The sequence below is a fragment of the Anser anser genome (genome assembly GCF_964211835.1).
Source record: "Anser anser genome assembly, chromosome: 2".
NCBI lineage: Eukaryota > Metazoa > Chordata > Aves > Anseriformes > Anatidae > Anser > Anser anser.
In genome coordinates, this window is record NC_139721.1 from 134,181,040 (window position 1) to 134,204,607 (window position 23,568).

Below are 23,568 nucleotides of genomic sequence, written 5' to 3' on the forward strand. Positions count from 1 at the left end.
AAGCAGATATACTAAATATGACTCAACAATTAACACTGATGGAAAAGATAAATCTGCAGTTCTAAACCACGCTTTCAGTGGCTTCCACTTAATTTCAAGTAACGTGACAGCCATGCTAAGGGACTCACATTTCTCTTCTAAGCTGAAAGATTAAAAAGAAGTGTTTTGCACTGCAGTGCTATAACTTAGCTTGTGTATTAAATCAGACAGTACAGAAGGCACTTGATAAACAAGTCTAAATGTATTTTATTCCAAATCTGTCTGAATAATTACAATACAGAGATCAAGAGTTCAGTCTTTAAAACACGGGTATTTCCTTATTTTACCAAAGTAGTATTCTTTTATCCGTGCTAATTATCTCATTTTAGGATCCTTAAAACTTTTATGAGTGTAAAGGTTCAACAGATTGTGTACCTTCTTTTCCCATGTTTGAAAAAAATATTTTGTCCTAGTAACAAAGATTTAAAGAGCGTTATTTTTATGACTCTTTAAAATGCATAGTCATGCAGATATGTTGCTTGATAAATCTTTCAAACCTTGTATTAAACAACTAAGCTGATGAGCAAGACAAAGTTGTTCTGTCTGACCATCCTGTTTGAATTGTTAGGAATTGTGGGGTTTGAACAAAAAGCAATATAACAGCTCGCTACAAGCGTATCTCCCAAGCTACATTAGGAGGTAATCTTCCAGATTCTTTTTCAAGGCAGCACAGTTGTTTAGTTGGTGTTGTTGGGTGTAGTTATTTAGGTTTCAACCTGAAGATTGAAAGGACAACAAAGGAGAAGATGCACATCTTCTAACTGACATGTTAGGTTTCAGTTGTTAGACTTAATGCTGAATAGGTCCCAGGTGCAGTAAGTCAACCAACTGCACCTTTGATTTGAAAATATGTCAAAGGAAAGGTAAAAAAAAAAGAAAAGAAACGCTTTACTGAATATGCATGATGTCTTTCCTTAATGATCATAAAATTCTGAATTTTGGATCTTTAGACTACCTGATAGCCCCTTCTCAATTACTGTTTGCAAATACATGCTATGTATTCCTTATTGCTGTATCACAACTCCTTGTCTGCCACCTCCTTGAATGCCTCTCACACTAAGTGATAGAACTATATGAGTAATGCCCATGAATTTAAACACATGAAAGTCAAGATGTTAAAATTCTCATAACATTTATTCTTCCACAAACTGCATCTCTGTATTATGATTACAGCTAAGTTGTCTATTGAATGTCATTTTATACAGGAAACTAACTTTATTCCCTGATTTTAAACCTACTGCACTCTGTCATTAGCTTATTTTTATGCATTGCCATTAAAATGAAATTACAAACACTAAAATGCTAGCATTAAAACAACTGCACTGAAATTTATGCCACCGAAGGAAAAGGGATGAGACCTAATTCTTCTCTTGGCTGTGTCTGTTCCTCTGTCTCTCCAAGAGAATAATTTTTTGTCAGTGAAACAGAACATCTACATATGCTAACACCACCTATGTACATTTTGAATCGTGAAAACATGAATGTATGGAGACTACACTGTAACTTTTAGCATGGGAAGTTTTATTCTCCGACATACACATCACAGTAAAGTAAAAAAATAAAAATAAAAATAGAGTGGATGGAAAAGAAACAGCTGGAAAAATGTAAAACTTCTCTTATTGAATTCATAGCAACTAACCCAAGGGCAATAACTGGCAAGTGTACTACCTACAGTTATGTCATATCCTGTGATATGCACCAGACATTTCCTTCAGACACGCTGCAATCAATGTGTCAGGAAAACTGACACCACAGTTGGGGGTGTCCTCTTATTACACAATCTTACCACAAAAGCATTTATCCAAAGTGACAGATTACTGCCTAAAGATTTTTTTATAAAAAGAAATGAGAGTTCTGTCTATGCGGAAGTAAACACACACGCAACTGTACAATTACAAATTCAAAAGATTTTTTTCTCTAACAATCTTTCTTTTTTTTTTTTTAAGGAAAAAAAATAGATCAATATGTGAAATGAGAACAAATTTAATCAATGGAATTAATTTCCAGGCTGAACTTGAATTTTTTAGACATAAAAGTATGCAAAGTATAAGGGTGGATATCGTTAGTATTACATACACGCTGCTTATGTAGTTTTAGGGGTAGTTACAGATTCTTGACTTTGGCCCAGTTATTCGCTCTTTAAATTTTAGAGAGTTTTGGCCAGGTGTCTGCAGAGGAAAAATAGCTTTTGGACAAGTGATGCAGGCCAGGCATATGATACAAACATCACAAAGCAAAGGGTTGCACTGAAAGGAAATCGACCTTCTAGCAATCTCAAAATGTACCAGTAAGACAAGGAGAAGAGTTTCTTAAGCATCCACGATTCTAGGTCCAAATCAGAATCCCCCTATACCTCTTGGCCATGTTATGTTCCACGTGAGCTCTAACAGAGTCGCTCCCAGATGAGTTATCACCCCTCATTCCTTTGGAAAGCCTCATGCAGTCATTACTGAACAGGCACCAGGTACTTAAGGTGTTACTATCAAGCGCAAAAATATAATATAGCCTCACCTTTCTTGTAAGGCTGTTAAAATCCCACATGCTCATCTCAGAACCGTTGTGGAAATGCTCCTTTAAAACCAGTGAAAACTTGACTATAGAAAGAGGAACATACATTTTCCTCCTCATTTCAAATCACCTTTTAAATTAGTTTAGCAATTGGCATATCCATAAGACACACAGAAGTTGTAGCAAACAAGTTAGTATTTCAGAACAGTATTCACAGAAAAATAAAATTATGAAGTTCAAAAGTCTTACACTGAAACCCAAAAAGCAAGCAAGTATTGTATGCTATCTACTTAAGGCTCTGCTTACCTCTCAGACCTCTTGCCTCCTTCACTCCCCTATACACTGTAGAAAAGCCTCCTACATTTAAATACAAACATACTCTAGATTTCAAAGCAATTAGCAAACCAACGCTTTAAATATGTTTTAACTTTAAAGTTTCTGCTTTTCAAATTATGAGTGAAGATTACGAGAAAGTTCAAGGCTAGCTGTTCAGTACTGTTGCCAATTCCCTTCTCTCATCCTCACCATCTCTCTGCCTTTTTGGTACAGCAAAAATATATGTGACCCCCTCCCCGCCACACACAGTTTTTTTGTTCAAGATCTTTTATTCTTATGATCTTCTACCCCCATTATGCAATCACATTTATGTACTGAAATAGATAGGACAAAAATACATTTGATGTGATAGCCTAAAGCCCTGAAAATGCAATCTTTAGTTGGAATATTTGCAAAATGTGATTCATCCTGTAGGTCTGTGTAGACCATGACCTGCCCTGTACTTGCTTGCATTTGCTATCCTAAAATGAATGTTTCACCACTGAAAGGATCCATGTGGTTCTATAAAAAAATTACCCACCATAGTTCAAAGGCTTAATTTTTTTTGAAGCCAGTCAAAATTTTATTAAATGTAAAGCATAAACTTTCCTCACACATTAAGAATGAAGGAACTGTATTACCTTCATGCACTGTTATTCCACAGTTGTCACACTGGATTATTTCATCAGCATCCTCACTGTTATCTCCAAGACAAACGCAACAAATCAAAATATGGTCCATTTTCTGGGAACTCCAATTTTGAGACTTCTCAAGGATCAATGAATCCTAATATTGAAAAATGAAGACAGATTATGACAGGAACTTCAATTTTAAATAAAACAAACAAAAGATGTGCTATTTGCTCAGTTTTGATTAAAAAAAGAATTGAAGAATAAAAGTTTCTTATACTTTTTTTGTTGTCATCAAAACATTAAAACATTTCATCCACAAAATTAAGAGCTGGGAAAAAGGACGGATACAATCTGATCTTGATATACCTAGAGTTCTGTTAGGATCTAAAGGCCAGAGACTGGTCTTATTTTTTTGAATAGAATCATATATTTCACTTTAAACTATGTTCTATAAACAGGAGCATACACAGACCCCTACGAAGCCATTTAAAAAGGAAAAAAAAAAAAAATGAACCACCAGGACAAAAAGTGACCTTCCACATCCCAATATTCAGAAAAGATGTTTCATTTTGTCAAAAATCAACAGATACAAAAATAAACTTCACACAGATGTGACAAAATTTGAAAACAAACAGCTAAGCCTGCCAAGTCTTCATTTATATAAAATATAAATTACTGACTCAGTTGTTTTACTTTGTTTTGTGCAGATGTATATGTCTCTAGTCAAATCCTTATAACAACTTATTTTCTTCTGATTTTATACAGGAGTAAGGATTTGCAGAGCAAGTCCAGTGCTCTGGTTTGGCAACCTTCAGTGTGTTGTTCACCACTTAAAAAGACAGGGTTTTGATAAGGAATTTCTCTGAGGAAACAGAGCAGTGTTTCACAAGCCAAACAAAGCTGTATGCAAGTTTTCATTCTTTCCATAAACATCACCTAGGTGTTTATTATTTTTAGTGTAAGGTACATAGACTGTATCTTCTGCAGTTTCGTGATTTCTATACATTTTCTTCTTTTCTATACTAAAAGCAACACTGAGCTTCAACTGTCTTCATTGGTGATATGAAGGCATACAGGGAAGTGTGAAACTAGGCACACTGGTGAAGAAAATCACTACAGAATAAAGAAAATCAGTTTCAAAGCAGAGGCTAACAGTTCAGGACTAAATGGCATCCACTTGAGATCTGAGAATATTCCAAAACCATTGCGGTAACTTATATAGGGAAAAAAAAAAAAAGCTGGAAAGTTCCTTATCAAACATCTTCCTTTCTCCTCTCTCCTCATTTATGACTGAAAATATAGCACCACTACTGTGCTTGCATAGCCTAAGCAGATAAAAATTACCATGAATGTTAACTGAGGTAGCTATTCTTCCTGAAGGATCTTAAATTTACACTGATCTATGTAAATATTATTTTATGATAGTCTCTCAGTCTGATACAGTAAGTCTCCAAACAAAATTTTCAATGAATCATTCATGATGTCTCTTTGGTCTCTGTACTTTGGGTTTATCTGGGCAGGTATCTGGGGAGTGTAGAGGTATTTTTGCTTGATTTTAAAGAAAGATAAAGCAGTTAAATATCTTCATGACCTAAAGCTGGTCTCAAATAGTTCACCTTAAATAAAAGAGGTGGCTTGTTATAATGTTTTTGACATAGGAAAGCTCAAACACATGCTTCTAGCAGTTAAGAAAAGCTTTTGAATCTCCCACTTATTTGCTCTAAAAAAAGTATGGAAAGATGACCTATTAAAAAAAAAAATCACACTCATCTAGAGGTAAAAATGAAAGATTACACAACCATTCATAAGGTCACGCTTGTTTACAGGAAGGCCAGAATGGTAACGACAAGGTTTTCCCCTACAGAGTTCAGAGCTACTGAACATTTCTTCCAAGGTCCTCCTTTTAGGACAAAACTGTGACATACCTGGAGGCAAGCAAGAAACTTGCACATTTCTTTCAAAAAAAATACTGTGGCCCTCCATTTCTCATAATACGCACACCTCACAGATAGGCAACAGTAAAAGGTGCTCCCTAGCTCCAGCAGATAACTGTTCAGTAGCACAGGCTTGTTGGAAGCGTCTCACATGCCCACAGAAACCAGCTTTTTCTGACAATACCTTCAACTTAAACTCGTATTTGGCTTCACTAACAGAAGTTGAAAAGAAATTTGCAACCTCTGCTGTCATAGAAGCCCAAGGTCTGGTAATTAAAACAAATTACTTGGAATGGAATTGCAGTGTAAAAACAACACATATGCAAACCTGGGCAATAGAAAAGAACCAACCAGTGATGGAAGGGCATCAGATGTAGAGCTAGGATTAGGATGCACATCCATGATGCTTTACGTTATGTGAAGACAGCCAACAGTTCAAACACAGAGCAACTGAGTAACACAGGTTTCTACACTGACCTGTAGGGAGCAATCTGTAAGGCATGCTGCCCTGCCCTGCCCCATAGGCTGACCCTACTTGCCTGAAGCACAGGAACCTTCAGGTCGAGGCAGGATCTGCTGCCACCTCCTAAACAGCTCCTGTTCCCTACCCAAGTGAGAGAATGGATTTCGTCTGAATCACTGCATAATCTCCATTTCTGCAGCGGTAACTAAGAAAGCAAGTGTTTCAAGCTATATGCCTATCTACTTACAAATTTAATGGGATCTTTACAATAAATAAATTGTTCCTCACTGGGAACAATTAAAAAAAAAAAAAGAAAAGCATCGTTTCTCTACTAATGATATTTGATTCTAGAAAAGAAAGCTCGTTTCGTCTGCCTGTGCTTCACACAGTAGAAAAGCACCTAGCACTTCATTATAGCACAGGTGAAAATACTGTATATCCACACCTCAAAATATTTTTGCAAAATGTAGGAAAATAAAACAAAATTGCACACAAAAAATAAAGGGAATTGGTCAGTAAAAAATGGAAATACACATACTAAGGACACGACTACAATGTTCAGAGTTAATTACCTGAACATTCCTTCATGCAGTAATTATGCATTAAGACATCTGTTTTTCTAAGAATTTAGCTTCCGCAGCATAATGAGATTTTGCTAGACTTCTCTGCTACACAGGACTTTTTTTTTCCAAACTTTTTATAAAAAATATATAGTACAGGAATGTGCACTGTTAAAAATACAGTTGAATATTAATCTAAAAATTACAGTACAGAATCCAGTCTCCAGACACTGTTACAAGACTTCTTGCTAGAAGGCCTTTTCACAAACAGTGCTCTGCTTTACATGCACAGATAATTTATCAAGTACAAAATTATAATTTGAACTTCAAATTTTCAAATTTGAACTTCAAGTTTTCAAATTTTGATTTTTATCTTTTGATTAATGTCCTAAATCCAAGGCAAGAATGAATTCTGAGGGCCATGCATATTAAGAAGCTTCCCAAAAAATGCATCCAGACAGCTCTCTGTTTCTATAATAGGCCTAATTTTCCAAGTCAATGGAAATTAAGGACATGTTCATATATCCTTAAGAATCTATTTTTGTATCTCCATTCTGATATGGGAAACAACACTGTAAGGAAACTGCCTATCTCAGAATGATGATTTGAAGTTCTTGTCATTGGTATCCATAAAGCACGATCAGCTCCTGAGCTAGGATATGAAAGATTTTTCCTCCTGCCAAAACCAGCTGTGAAGATGAAACCATTTCACAGGCCAAGTTAGCTGTTAACAATAGGGAAACATTTAGCTTCTGCAGACTGCAAATGACAAATTAAGTGAAAATAGATACATAAATAAATAAAAAGTACTTCATACACAACAAAGTGGCATCTAAAATACATAATAAGCCAAATTTGCAAACATCCCCATCCATACTAATTTAAAAAACAGCAGATGCCTATACACAATGTAAAAAACACCTAGAATTATGGATTTTTTTAAATCAATTATTATTAGTAATTAAAATTGCACAGCTTGCTTGCAATCATATATAAATAAAAAATATTTATAACATAACGGTATCTGGAACAGAGACCACTCATTCTTCAAAATATTCTGTTTAGTTCTCATTAAAATAAAGATGAAATAAAACAGGCAGAACTTTAAATAGTGTCATATCACTATCATTTATCAAATGTTTCATTAACACTGCAATTATTTTCTGAAAATGAGATGTCGATTTTACAGTAATTCTTTTTACTTTGTTCAGGATTTTGCTATTGTAGGACATGAAGTCAACCATCCTGACAACCTAATATCTTAATTTTTCCATAAGCACAACCTCTAAGGCAACTGTAATTGTGCATGGAAAAAAAGTGTCATTATTAGACACAACATATAATTTTCAGATTCTGCAGTTAGAAGATATGTAATAATAATAGTCCTCAAATGCTTCTTAGCACTGTAAGAATTTACTTCACCTGTGTGCATTATAAACAAAACCAACATAGATTATCGTGATTATCCTATTTGATTTTAAATCCAACTGTGCATATTTCTTTGGTTAGAATTCTTGTATCAGTGAACTTAGCACTCAGTCTTTGACATCAGTCACAAAGAAGGGCTAGGATAAAAAAATAACCTATTATTTAGCTATTCTAAGAACATGTGAGAGATGCTTTTAACTTTTATAACATTACAGATGTGGAACATTTAGGCTAACTATCTCACTAATATATGTTGATTTGCACACCAGACCTCCTATATACTTTAGAAGTAGCCCACCCCTCCCCAAAGCCAAGAGAAGTCTGTCTATTGACTTTAGAGGCAATAGATTGGCCAAATGGTCCAAGGAAGCTTATTTAATAAGCAGTGAGTGCCTATTTAGCACAGTTTTGCTGCTTCGTTTATTCTGTTAAACACAATTCAAGCCAATCAATTCAACTTTTCAAACTAAAAGAATAGCACTGTGGAGTAGTTTCCATTTCTCAACAGATATATTATAGAAAGTTGGTTTCACTACCTCATTACTCTTGCTTTGTGAAAGAGCCAGGCTATCATTTGTCAGTTCCTCATCATCTGCATTATTTCTGTTAAGAACTTTACTCTTCTTCTTCTTGGATCCTCCATCACTAGCTGTGCTGCTGTTATCTTCCTCATTACCTTCCTCATCGTTGTCATCCTCATCACTCCCACTCCCGTCATCTTCATCATCCTCATTATCTCCATCGCTCCCTTCTTTTCGCAATGAATTTTTTCCTTTTTTTTTCTCAGGAGTAGGCCGCCAGTCATTGTCATCTTCACTGTCATAATCGTCCATATCATTTAGTTCTTCCATTGATACAAAATCCAGTAAAGGCCGGTTCCTGCGCAAATTCCATTTTTTGGGTTCACTTGTTTGCTCATCAGCGACAGCATCAGGTTCAGCTGCTTTCTCTTTTTCTTTCTTCTTTTTTGGCTTTTCTTCTTCATCTTCTTGCTCTTTCTTTTCAGTTTTAATTACCTCTTTGTCTGCTGTCGGCACCTCTTCTTCAGTGGAGCTCTTTGGCTGTTGCTCTTCTACTTTCTCTTCTGCCGGTTCCTCCTCCAAGATATTTTCTTCTGATTCTGTACAGGAACCTTCTCCACTGTCCTTTGATGCATCTTCACTCCCATGACCACTTCCTTCAGAATCTGTTGAGCATATGAAAATTTAAAAAACGTTCCGACACAAATGTACCCCCAAAAATAAAATGTGCTGAAGTTGTTAAACAAAAAAATGATGCATATTCCTCCCTCATAAGGTAGTCCACCTATTTTTTCAGTTGGAGTCCAAATACTGCTATTTCAAGTGCCATGTTGAGAATCTGTTAAACATGAGTGCATTTTAAGATGGAAAAAAAAAGATGGTAGAATTTATTAAATGAACATTTAATGTTCCTTTGAACTGCAGCTCATACTAGCAATAAGAAGTAGCACAGAATAATTTCCATATGAAGTCACATCTCAATGAAAGAACATTTCCATTTTTAATTTTTGAGGTGTTTTCTAAATCTTAAAAATATTTTAAATAGCTATCCAATAGGAGAGACTTAAAATGAAAAAAAAATGAAGGAGTTTATATAACAAGTACTACTTAATAATGTGGATAATCCTATACCTTCATTTCTGGTACAGGTTTATTTTCTGGTTTGGGGAATTCTTTTAATTTCAAATATTATTTCACTTATTAATCCCACATAAACTATGACTCATTCAGCACTGAAGCTGCACAACAATGCTTAAATTCTAACCTTATACAATTCAGATGATACTGTTCTGTGTTCAATCACTATCTCCATTAATTAATACTGGCAAATCTGTGCAACAGAAAGGAAGAGGATTCATATGCAGAACCCGCAAAAATAAGGCAACCATCTGTACTGTAAAGAACATGTAAAAATTACTGGAAAGGATGCCAAGTCTTAAACTTTTTAAATTTTATCAAGATCATCCATCTTCCATCTTATATGCTACTACTACTTTTCATTTACAGCATTAGTTACAGCATTACACAAAGAAAAACTCAGAGAAGATTTTTAAAAAATTAAGTATAAAGTTGCTTGATCCAGTGGATCAAATGGGCAATAGCTACAGCTTTCAGTTTAAATTTCCAGAGTTATCATCAACTTCCTGAGGTACTGTCAGATGTTATTAAATAGATGCAGAGAAGAAACATGTTGGTACTCAAAAATTTTTAAGAAGTCCTTATTTACTTTACTTACCACCCCCCCCCCAAAGTAACTCTGAGTATCACCTTACCAAGAGAGAATTTCTGTGCACATCCACCTCTTTATAAAGCCAAATAAAGAAATGGTGGGGACAACGCACTTTCTAAGTTAATTTTGAAAACATGCTGCACACTTCACACGTGCCATTTATTTTCACCCCACAGTACTCTTGTCTACAACTGAGCAGTAACTCAGTTGTTACAAAGATACATTGGTTAATTTGGGGTTTTATGTGTATACCTGTATGTAGAAGTGTTAAGTATATGATGAAGTTATATAATTATCAACAGCAACAACAGAAAATACATCACTGCTGCTACTACTGCTGCTCAGAATATTATTGTTATCAGGTGAACGATAGTCCCCTTGCAAGTTGCTAAAACAATTTTTCTGTAAATGTTTTACCTTTTTGAGAGCCAGGAAAAAAAATGAATGCAGTAACAGAAGTTATTGTAGCCTTTTGCTCAAAGACTAATTCAGTGATTCCCCTGCACCTACAAGCCCTAATGGCAGTAATGGAAGCACAAGCATAATTAACATAAGTTTCAAAACAGTAGAACACTCTTTAGGCGTACCTAAGAACTAAAACCAGTATTAACCAGATATGCAATCTAATATATGATTTTTATATTACAATAGCTTTCTTTGGATCAGTAAAGTGTTTATAAGACTTAACAAATACAAGTATGTCAAAGTTAGACTTACTCCAGACATTTGATAAATGCTAAATGGAAGTTTGATGGCAAAATTTATTTTCATATCTCATTTCACAGTATCTACTTCCAATGTGCCAATACTTACCTCACTGTAAGTTCATATAGAGCTTTGTCATGTTAAAATTAATTTCACCAGATTTTTATACTACCTTATTTCATATACATACATAAATATTACACATTACATACTTACATATACTCCCCTGGTATAGTTCCAAGACAAATAATATAAGATTTTTGGATGCTTTACTTGTGCAGTTGCATTTCTAAATATGCTTGGATTTCTTGTGAATTTAAGCTTCTACTTCATTTTGGGGCAGAATCTCGGTCTGGGGATCATTTCCTTTCAAAGAGCACACCAAACTATCTACAATGATTTTTTTACACTCTCTAGCTGCCGTATGCCATGCAAACAATATAAGACAGAGAACAAATAAACCCTGGTTCCATTCACTTCTCACCCTCAATTTCTCTTTGCCTTTGCCTGCACATTATGGTTTGTATTTTTCTATCTGTAAGCATGTACATACCAGAGATACCTATACTACGGGATATCCCTCTTCCATTTGAATGCATCCACTGTGATAGGTACTTCTCTAGAAAGAGCCGTTCTGCGATAACAGCTATTTTTGCAGCAGTTCTTCTGTCAGATGCACTTTCAGTTAGGAAGAAGCTGTAGTATACAATTTTCTCCTTGAAAGAAATTCTTAAAGAACGGCTCTTTCAGATTGGCAACCATATCATGTCATTCCCTATGGGACAGAAGTCAAGCTATTCTCAGTGAAAGATGGGGCCAGATACCCTGTCAAACAGTGAAGAATATAGAGTTCCACTGAGAACAAAAATGAGAGAGAGCAGTTGGGAGAGAGGCATCATTTACTTCTGTACAACTTGTAGCTGCTGCTGAGCACAGCAGCAGGGGGCAGTCATATCCAGAAGGGGTAACTCTGTGAGGAATTCTCCTGTACACATTTTGCTCCAGAATTAACGTTAGGAAAAGTATGATGAATGTAAATAAATGTGACACTAAACACCACTCAGCTGCTTTCAAATACATACTAAGCACAAGACTGAGGAAAGCTACTACATTACTGAAGTCACTACAGCAGTTTAAAAAAAAAAATCCGTCAGGATTTTTGTAGGGCCATTTAAAAAGCAACTAAACACTGTATCCTACGATTTTTTAACATTCTAAGAAAATTCATGTATATGGAGTTTAAGGGCTAAACTACAGCAGCACATGACTACTCACAGAAGACTGATTATTCAATGCAGTATTTAGTTTAACAAACAGCTCTGTAAAAAGCCGTTTTATCGATCATTTAAGTGAAGTTTGAAGGATAAGCTAGTTGCAAGACATCAATCACAGACTCAGTTTTGGTCTTGCCTCTTACACTGGCAAAGCCTAACCAATTCCAGATAGCAGAAGAGAAGCAGCTGGCACTATGTGGAGGTATGGCGGGATGCTTCAAAGTACCCTCTTTTGGGGGGCAGTAACAACAACAAATATTGGCTACAAGAGAGGTTAATTCTTTGGGAGGTGAAAGCAGCTCAATTACCATCACCCTGTTCAGCAGCCCCTTAGCCTCTTTCTCCCAGTCAGAAGGCAGACAGCGAATCTTTTACGTGATTATGTGAAATTCCCTGTTTATCTCTGCTAGAAGCCCATGTTACACATCACATAAACCTCCCTCACCCATGTTGCTTGCATCCTGACAGACAGGAAAAGTGCTGGATAAACTGCCTGGCCACAACAGCCGCTGCCCATAAAACTTTCTTTCTTAGAAGTACAGCTCCAAACTCACAGAATCTCCTTTGCACATGAGTAAGAGAAGCCGTATTTCCAATCTATCTGAACTAAAAATTGCAATTAATTTTAAATACCTTAAGGAAATGTTCAAACAAACTAGAAAGCTCTGATTTTAATAACTAGATGTTTAAAAAAAAGGCAAGGAAACTTAGATGATACATGAAAAATATGAATTTTTAAATTGCCAAAGGCAATGTTATGTAAGTGGCAAATTTCTGATCGCATTTGTCTATTAGACTAAAGCATCAAGCTCCACTATGCTAAGACTGATTAGCACACAGCTGCATTGAAAGCAAGAATGGAAATGGCTTAACGCTTCTCTTTGAACATAACATCAAATAAGAGAACCTAAAGTCAGTTAGGTTTATGACACTGGCTTTCTGTACTATTTTGCAGAGCGAGATGATATGGTTACTGAAGTATTTAAACCTTGGTAGGCTACTGGCAATTCAATATTGTAATGCTCGCAATTAAAAAAATCAGAACTGTTTGAAGGAACATAGTTATCATACAGAATAAAATCAAAACTGATTAAGGTATTTCTGTTCCAAGGAGAGAATTTCATTTCTAAAACAAGACTTGAGAAAAAAAAATATCAAACTAAAGACAAAGACTGGGCAGGCCAGGAAATGAAACTGATTACTCTTGTTTCAGAAAACAAGTATTCAGCTTAACAGAAGAAAAATGACAGAAGAGGAACATAAATGAAAGTTATTTAGTAAGCAGTTTCCTTATTTCTACTCCTCAATTATATCACACTTCAGCAGACATCTACTCAAATATTAAAAGTGCTCAAAACTGTAAGTTCTCAAATTTGCATTGAGTCAGTTAGAATTGCCTCAATTTACAATTACATGTAACATGGATGGAATGGGTTACCCTACCTCCTGAACTCAATTGACATTTCCCAGTTTCAGAGCCTTCAACTGTTTTTAATGTTATCAAACTTCACTCATTTGGGATGAAGTATTACATATCCCATGCCTTCCCTCAGCAAACTCGCAGTCCTAAGTAATCCACACAATTGGATTCCAGTACAACTTATTGTATAGTGAGCTTGAACATGTATTTTTCCCAGAAATGCCCATGAGCTTTGTGTGTTTTAAGAGGGATGTGACAGGTAGGAGACTAAGTCTCTGAGCTACTGTAACAAGTCTCTGCTCAAGAGACACTTGAAACACCCCATCCTCACTGTGCAGAGGTGGCTGGATTGCTAGCAGACCATCCCACCAAGTTGGAGTTAATAAAGCTCAGAATGTTCTCCATGCAGCATAAAAATGCACAAGAGATGGACACACGTGCACAAAAAGGGGACGTGCAAGACAGCAAAGCAGAAATAGCGTGGCTAAGTAGAAGACCACGAGTCCAAGTATGCATCCTGTCTCAACACAGACTGAACAAGCAGAACACCACTGAACAGGTAAGCAATGGCTCTCTAAGGGACAGGCTGTAAAGATAGGACACAAAATGTCACAGCAGGGGAAAACAGAAAAACAATGTTATCCCATCATAAAACCTATCCAGCCCAGGCACTGAAAGGAAACCCTGGATGGCTGTTAAATTACTCCTCTGCTGTCAGGAAACATATGGAAGAACAGAAATCTCAGTATTTCCAAAGGGAATGCAAGTTCAAAATGCCAGTCAGTCACCCCAAAGCACCTTCAAGTGGTAAGACACCCATACGGTAACAGATCTCACTCGGGATGAAGATAACCCAAAAGAACATAATGCCCATATTTTTCACCTCCTCAGAGGTGAAAAAGCTATTGGCAATTCCATTCAGAACCATGCACTAAGGTTGCAAAGTCAAGTCTTCAAAAGACTTTTATTATTAAGTAAATTATCAAGTAATTCCACAATGATTAGCACAGCAATATTTCCTCTTACCTTCACTGTCTAGTGAAACATCCCACAAGTTCATTCTCAAAAACAAAACTATTACTTTCTTTATCAATATTTCACTAGTGTTTATCACTATTGCCTTTTGGTGCTCTGCAAACGTGTCTTTACATCAGAATATCCTTTACAGGAAAGCAGCAGTGGAATTTTTATTGCACTAATAGGAAACAAATTACAGAAAGATATTTGCAACTTATTTCCAGATCAAGTCACTGCTTTTTCAAAATACCTAGTGTATGCATTCACACAGATTGTTACGTGCTTTAAACAGAGCTCCTACTGGCCTCAATTACAGTAACAGTACGTGGTATTTGTGCAGGTCAGGTTCCATGCTCAACAAAAAAAAAAAAAAAAGATAAAAAGTGCCTCTAAAATTTAGGTCTAGGAGATGTGTAGCAGAAATAGTGACAGAATTCAGCTCTTGGAGGCAGAATTTAACTATACTCCTCTTAGCTATGCTAAGAAAGAGGCTCAGCCCTTACATTCATGCATCATTCTTGATCAGAGACCAAGATAACTAAAGTTTCTCTGAAAACTAAATTTCTCTTCATCATTTCAATTTTAGTGTATGAGCTGCCTGAAGTGACTGATTTCAGTGATGAAAGAAGGGGAAAATCCCTGCTTTGGAATCCTATTGGGAATTACCCTACAAATATACACTGGTTTCTGACATCACTGCTGAACTTGGTAAAAAAAAAAACAACACACAAAAAAATCACAAAGGATGTTCTAGTTAATTCAAAAGCAAAACTGCAAATAACTAGTCTTTATTGTGAATCATATTATTAAGAAACTTCAGTTGAGTTCATTAGAGCACCATCATTTCAAGTCCAACAGCGGTATTCTCTGACTCCAATTGGACGTTGTTTTTCATTGATCTCACTTTAAGACTACATACAGCACTCCTATTAAGAAACAAAATTTTGAAGATGTTTGTAAGTAAAGAAAATATACAGTACCTTAAAATAATGGCAGTACTACTTTACTGCACAGAAACAGTGACAGAGAAGTTGTAAGAATTACTTAATTCAGTAATGTAAAGCCAACAGACCTGAAAACTATTTTCATTAAGTAAATTTACAATAACATAACTGTTCTAAAATCAGTTCCCTTAAACAGATGTTACAATTTTTCTTTAGAGTAGAAAAGTCAGTAATTACCTATTGGCATAGCCTAAACCGAAAAGAAAATAAATTAACTACACTGTAAGTAAAGGGCATATCCCCTTCAGAAAGTTTTGCGGTGAAAATGGATGTTGGGTGATTAGAAATATTTTCCGTAATGAAAGAAAACTTTATGAAGGCATCAGGACTCTGAATACAAAAATTCAGAAATGATGATTCCTTCCTGTACTAAACAGCAATCAAAATCGGTGTTCTCAAACCCTTACGGCATCACATATTCCCAGAAATATGAAAGAACAATGAACACACATAAAAGTTTAAATATTCAGGATTTAGTCCTCCTAGACTTGCACATTATCATCTGCTACCACATATCACTTAACATCCTAAAGCTCATACATATGGATGCAACATAATCAGCAGGGAGTAAATAACTTCAGAACTATTTAATTCAGTATTTAAATAGTCTTTGAACCTGTAGCTGTCAAATTTGCTGGTTTTGTTGTTTTTTTTTTTTTTAATTTAAAAATTGCTACATATATCTGCATTTGTGAACAAAATAAAGATACATTGCAGAGCTGTGGAATTACCATACTTACAGAATCTTTCCGAGTCATGAGTAGACTTTATAGTCATTTTCAATGTAGAAAGACTTTCTTCTTTCTGTCACAGTTGTTTGTTGTTTTATTTATTTCCCTTAATAAACAAACTGTGCAATGAAATTCTGAATTCAAATAAATACTAAATATTGTACTTATACAGACCCTGAGTTGCAACAGGCTGTACAATGAGAGATCTCTACGGTCACTGAAAGAAGAAAACCTGACTGTAATGGAGAATTGCACATTATTCTTTGAAGGCTAAATTCCCCAGCGAGCAAAAGGAAAATCTGTTTTCTATCAGCAACAATCCAGAATTTGTCAAGTAGGGCTGTTTGCGTGTGTACACGCAAATTTTTTTTAAATGTACATACATATTTTTAAGTGATTGATTTTATTTCTCATATAAAGGGACTTGTATTTATATATATGCAAATACATATATACATAAATATGCATATATATAAAATGCCTTTATTTCAGTACTTCTGCCATCCAAATCTGAATGGATTAAGTACAACCAAATTTAAGTTTTTGTTATACAAACTCCATTTAAAATCAGCACAGACATCCTATTTCAAACATACTGCAGCTATCCAAATAAATTGTATGACATAAAAGAATAACTTCTCAGTTTAAGAGGTTATATATTTAATAACTTCATATTAATACCTTCTCCAAACCCTCACAACTTTTTCCTTTCACACTGAAAACCTTTGAATAAAGTATAAAATATCACACTCTGCTGTTTCAAAAATCTTTTCACTAAATCTTACATTTTATTAAACAGAACATTAGTTTTTCCTACAAGTGATAGATCTATGTCCTGAAATGTCAAAACAAAGCTATATGAGATATAAAACCACAAAAGAATAACCAGAAGAAAAACGATTTCTAATTAAAACTTGGGTTTTTCTCATTATACAGTTGTTTCCATGAAGTGTTGTGTTATAAAGAGAACTCCCATTCAACTTCCTCAAAATGCAACTAAGTTGAAACACTCCCAAGGCTAGACACCATTCCCCACGTGTAGGTATACATCCTAAAAGTCAAAGAGGTTATCAACCACAAAAGCGTCCTCCGTATCCAGACAACGTTGAGTCAGGAAGCTTTATTCAGTACTTTTAGATAATGAATGATTGTCTTTAATCAAATAACACGTTGTTCTGGATTACATGTTCATGTCCCGAACTCCATTTCCAACTCTCCTTTCCCCTTAAAACCAGCCTACGCTACAATTCCAAAACAGGGAGGTTTTCTTTAGTAAATAAAGGCCATTTCTTTCTATGGAATTTTTTCATTACAGTGTAACTACTTAAAGAATAAGATAAAAATAACACCTAAAGCAAAATAAAAAGTAAATTAACCCCCAAAACTTTACATAGAATTGTTAAGACAACATCTTTCCCTTAAGTCTCTGCAGCCTGCTTCTGCTAAACCAACCAAGGAGACTATGTCTAAGTTGGGGGGGCGGGGGGGGAAATGCATTAGACTATACCTTAAAACTGGTACAGGTGAAATGATCATTACGCTTTTCTTAAGTTCATTAATAAGGAAGACCTTGACAGATGGTAAGAAGTCTTTACATGGAGATGGGGAACATCTTTGCAAGACACATTTACATGAAAACATAAATCAGTGTCTCCAGTGCAGAAATAAAAAAGTGAAGGTATTTGACAAGCTGTCATAATGCTGACTTACGTCTTATATATACTACATTTCTTCGCTCATTTCCCTAAGCACATGCCAAAAAACATCCAGTGTAGAACTTATTCACAAGCATGGTCCTGCTCCTTCCCCCCTCATCCCCCCCCCAACATACCTGAATTTATTCATTTCATTTTGGCATCTTTTTTACATTTTCAGTTTCTGTGGGAGTTCACTGCAGATATAGGAATCTGCGCGCAAAGAAAAGACTGCAGAACAAAAACACTCAGAGGCAAGCACTTCCTTCTGGTATGAAATGTTTCTGCACATCTATCAGAGTGGACACCCTAAGTTTGTCTATCATAATAAAAACCTGAACAGATCATCATTCTGCTTAAGATGCTCACTCGCTGAGTGGAGTTAACCTTGAGAAATTAGGCGGGTTCTTCAGTCCGGAAGAAATTATTTTCCAGGCCAAATCAAAGCAAAATGGCTTTAAGGCAGTTACTCCAATGCTAAAAGAAGTGAACGGTTTAAAGTTATTTTTAGGTTGAAGAAATGAAAAGCAATACACTTCGCTAAGACAGTCAACACAGAAGATACTCAAATGCTTCTGCCAAAACTTGTCTGTTAACTGAGCTTTCTGTTGAGAAAAAACTATTTGCAACTAAAGTAATGTATGGATGCCTCGTTTAATCAGTTGTTTCCTATCTGCAGCGTATGAATTTCCAGCTATCCACCTAAATCAGTTCAAGCGGCTCCAAGCCCCAACACTTCCCTAGCCCCCTCCCATCTCCCGTATGATGTTAAATGAGCAACCGCACACCAAAACCGAGGAAATTCTGAAGTGAGCAGACGAGCAAACATATTTACCTGAAGCATCTCCAACTTTAAAGTCACTGTCATCAGAGCTATCATAATCTAAAGCCTCCAGCAGCGAAGCCGCCAAAGGCTTCACCTGCCTCCTCTTCGAGCTGCGGTCCACTGCGGGGAAAAAAGCAGAGTGTTGCTGTTAGCTGGCACAACCACACGGCACCGGGCTTACACGGGAGGAGCCGGGGACAGCCCCCCGGCCCCCACACACCACACCACGGGCAGCCGAGGGCTACCCCCGGCCCCCCACCCGCTCGGCTGCCGGCACCAGGCGCCCAGGAGAGGTCTCCGGCCCCGCGGCCCGGCACTCCCAGGAAGGGGCGGCCAGAGCCGCCGGGCCCCACTTACTGAAGGCGGCGCCGCTGCCTCGGCCCTTCGGGCGCGGAGCCGCCGAGCCCGGCCCGGCCGCAGACAATGGCCTGGCGCCGACCCGGATGCGCACCCGCGTCCGCCCGCCCGCCTCTCTGCCTGCCGCCGGCACGGCGCATGCGCGGCCTTACCGCGTCTGCGCGCAGCGAGGTGAAGCCGAGAGGGGCGGTGGTGCCCGCAGTCTGCCCGGCGGCTGCCAGAGCCTCCTCGGGGTGCGGGGAGACCCCGCAGTCAGGGCGTGATGGCGAGCGCCATGTTGTCATGTGCATTCCCCCTCAGAACCTCATGGAGGGGGAAAAGGAGCTCAAAAAATAAACATAACTCCCCCCCAAAACACCTTGCTCGGTTCCGTCGTGTGGAGACGAGGCATTGTAAGGCTGCTTTTGTTAAAGACCTGTGCTCAGAGCTGGGTTCCCTCTGGGCTGGGTGCACACGTTGCATTCCCACCCTCATTCCTGCACTCCTGACAACTGAAATAAGGTTTGTAAAGTACGTAGCCTAAGCCGAGAGCCTGTGCTGCCTCCACAACGGCTCTGCCTGCATCCACCACTGATGTTTCTCCAGGCCAAAAGTCTTCTTGGTATTACAAATAATGCATAGTACGTTACGGGTGTATTAGTCTTTTTTATTTAAATGCAGCATCGTGATGACTGGTTAGTCCATGATATATTTTTCTGCTTTCAGAAATTTGAAATACTTTAAATAATTTTCATTTTTTTCTGATTCTGAGTACATTGGAAGGACAAAAAATTCCAAAGGAAAATGTTTTTTCTGTGTTCTTTCTGTAACTGAGTTTCCTACTTTTTTTAAAAAACATTACCACATCATTACTTGATGTGCTCACACCTGTTCCCTCCACCCGTTCTTTGGCTACATAGCCTGACTGCACCATGAACACCCTTCCTGTTCCTGTTCTGCTAGCCCTAACCAAATAAACTATCTACCCATGCAGTCTAGTGTTCCGTGCTTCCCTGTTAGGAGTCGCATATGTCTTAGATTTTCACTCCCAGAGTGTTTTGTGTGTGTGTGTGTGTGTGTGTGTGTGTTTGTTTGTTTTCCTATAACTGGCATCCCTATCCTACTTTCTCTTCACACACAATTTCAGTCTCAATATGACACATAGGGGGGCTCAGCTCCCTTCATTCACACTCTGCAGCTTCATGCTCACACACGCAGCAGCAAGTTCTGCACAATCCCCTACTTGCCAAGGTGACAAGCCCCTGATCCTGTCACGTACATGGTAACTGGTGGGACAATTCAGAAGGATCGCAGGTGGAGGAATTTTAGATTCTTTTGCACGCAAAAGTAGAATTAGATGATTGACCTGATTGATCAGTTAAAGTCAAAGCTGAGTGTGAGCAGCTGCCAAAGGGAAAATGGGAAGCGGTCAGTCCAAAATTTCCCCTTCCTTCCCCCTTGGATGCATCCTTAAAAATTGGTCTAAATTTGGTTGTGACTTTATGACAAAGGGTAAAATGAGGCAATATTGTAATCAGGTGTGACCTCAATATAAACTGAACAAGGGGAAAAATGGCTAAAAAAATGAATCTTTGAATTACAATACCATATTGCAACTGATGTTATTTTGCCAGCAGGAAGAAAAATGGGACGAGTTGATGTATGTTAAAGCTTTTATGTCATTCTATCAGGATCTGAGAAGTCAGGCTGAGTGCATATTGTGGGAAGATACTATGCTATGGGCCAAAAAGAAAGGAGGGAAAGGGAACAGTAAAACGCCTAAAATTTATCCAGATCTAGAACAATAAGAGGTTCAGTTATTGGTACCCTTGGCACCACCGCCGTATAATCCAGGGGAGAACTCAAATGTTTCTCCTGCTTCCAAAGCTTCTGCAGGGATATCAGAGGCCTCTCCTGAGGCACGGATTTCTGAGGCTCCTGTGAGGACATCACAGGCCTCTCCTGAGGCCCAGGGTGATTCCAATTTTAGCCCCATAGCACATCACACTCAACAGAAGATGAGGCATGTTATCCAGGCTCCACTAATTCAGGCGGTGGGACCACAGGGAAAACCTGTTTTTGTTCATGTTCCGTTTACAACATCAGATTTGTTAAATTGGAAACAATCCATTGGATCTTACAGGGATAATCCAGCAGCAGTGAACCAGTTGTTAAAGACTATTATGATTACTCGTAACCCCAACTGGGGGGATATGCAAGCTTTATTAAACATCTTTTTTACTGCAGAGGAAAAGACAGTGGTTTTAGAAAAAGCTCAGGAAGAGATGAGGCAAAGGCATCCACGAGGAGAGGCAGTAGAATTAGTACCAATTAAGAAAGATCCTAAGTGGGACCAAATACCAGCAGGGGTCAGCAATTGATAGAACAATATCAACAATTAATCCTTTATGGGATTCAACATGGGATACCAAAACCAAAAAAAAAAACCTCTCTAAATTATATGAGGTCCACCAGGGCCTGGCTGAGAGCCCGTATGCTTTTTTTGAACGCCTCTGTCAAGCAGACAGAAGGTGGGTGGATCTAGACCCAGAGGATGAGAAAAATAGGAAAGTGCTTCTCGTCCTGTTTATACAGCAGTCGACCCCAGACATTAGGAAGAAGCTGCAGAAGGTAGAGTGGTGTGCAGGAATGTCAGTCTCACAGATGACTGAAATAGCCTATAAGGCTTATGAGAACCGAAAAGCAAAGAGAGAGAGGAAAAAGATGGAATTAGAGGCATCATTTTTAGCAGTGGCTATAGCAGGCAGACAGGGAGGTTGTGGGAGAGAGAGAGGTAGAAGTAGAGGTGAAAGAGGGGAATTTGCAGGAAGGCGAGGGTGAGAGCAGGCAAGGGAAGCACAGAAGGCTGCTCGCTTGGGCCCCAGTCAGTGTGCGCTCTGCAGGAAGGAGGGGCACTGGAAGAGGGAATGTCCGCTGAGGGGGAAAAAGCAAGCACGCAGTGAGGAAAGAGAGTGTGCTTTGATTATGCTGGAGGACTCGGACTGCTGAGAACCAGGGGATGAATCTCTAGTTTCCCCAGCAAAGCTCCTGGTTCTGCTGAAGCTGGGGGGAGAAATAATTGATTTCCTTCTGGATACCAGAGCAACTCATTTGGTAGTAACAAACTGCAAAGGACCTTTAAGCAAAGTAAAAATCCTGATCGTCAGGGTGACTGGGAAGCAGATTTTGAGACCCTTTTTTACAACCCATGGACTGTGAAATTGAAGGGAAGGTTTCAATGCCCCAATTTTTATATATTCCTGAATGTCCCCTCCTTTTGTTGGGAAGAAATTTGTTGTGCAAACTATATATGCAGGTAACCTCCTATACAAATAAAGGTTAAAATCCCTCCTGAAAACACATGGAAGGCCCAATTTTTTTTATTGACAGAGGCAAAGACAAAGGAAAGCCAGCAAGTCCCTCAAGAGGTGTTGAACGCAGTGGCTTCTTTCATATGGACAGGAAAACAGCCTGGGAGAGCAAAAAATGCACTCCCAGTTTGGACTGAGCTAAAAGCAGGAGCTGTACCCATATGAGTACCACAATATCCAATTAACCTTACAGCAAGGAACAGGCTGGAGCTGCTGACAGACAATTTCCTATATTATGGGCTAATCAGTGAATGCCAATCTAGTTTCAACACCCTGACACTACCACTAAAAAAAAAAAAACAAAAAAAAAAAAAAACAGTGAGCATAGGTTTGTGCAAGATTTGTGAGCCATAAACAAAATAACTGAAGACACCCACCCAGTGATGACAAACCCTTATACCCTCCTAACAACACTACCCAAAAGAGACTCTTACTTTACGGTATTGGATCTTAAAGATGCCATCTTCTGTATACCACTGGAGCCTGACAGACTATATTTGCTTTTGATCAAATCTACCAGAATATACCACTAAACTAGTCCAACTAGTGGAAAAACTGAAATGTATAAGGCAGAAAGATGGATGGTGGGAGAGCCCTCAGTGAACAAAAGTTATAACTGGACAGTTATTGAAAAATTTACATGAAGGGACATATTTTGGTGCCGACACCATGGTAGACAGCCTGAAGCACTTTCCAATAGGATCAAAAGTGCAAACTATCTCAAACCAAGTAGTGCAAAGGTGCCCTGTGTGCTGTGCAGACAACTCCAAGATCCAGCCAAAGCCACTGTCAGGGGAGATTAGGAAGGGGATGAAACTTGGGGAGTATTGACAAGTGGACTTTTCTGCATTGCCTAGACAAGGATCGTATCAGTATCTCCTAGTGCTGGAGGACACATTCAGTGGATGGCCAGAGGACTTCCCACACCAAACTAATAAAGCTAAGGAGGTCATAAAGGCTTTACTGCAAGAAGTAATCCCTTGTTTTGGAATATCCTTGTTTTGGACTCTCCTCAGACAATGGACATCATGCTATATCAAAAGTGGTTCAAGGAATATCGA

General features: G+C 37.9%; 1 protein-coding gene across 2 annotated transcripts in view; it reads right to left on the reverse strand.

Moving 5' to 3' along the window:
• PHF14 (PHD finger protein 14) overlaps positions 1-19,312 on the reverse strand; it is a 163,184-nt gene extending 143,872 nt beyond the window's left edge. For both annotated transcript variants that reach the window (XM_083824579.1, XM_083824578.1), the window contains exons 1-4: positions 19,158-19,312; positions 18,810-18,920; positions 8,416-9,065; positions 3,504-3,648 (exon numbers count right to left, since the gene is read on the reverse strand). In XM_083824579.1, the coding sequence (XP_083680705.1) occupies positions 3,504-3,648; positions 8,416-9,065; positions 18,810-18,920; position 19,158 (907 nt within the window). In that variant the 5' untranslated portion in view covers positions 19,159-19,312. The remainder of the gene's footprint in view (positions 1-3,503; positions 3,649-8,415; positions 9,066-18,809; positions 18,921-19,157) is intronic.
• Between the last annotated feature and the right edge of the window lie 4,256 nt (positions 19,313-23,568).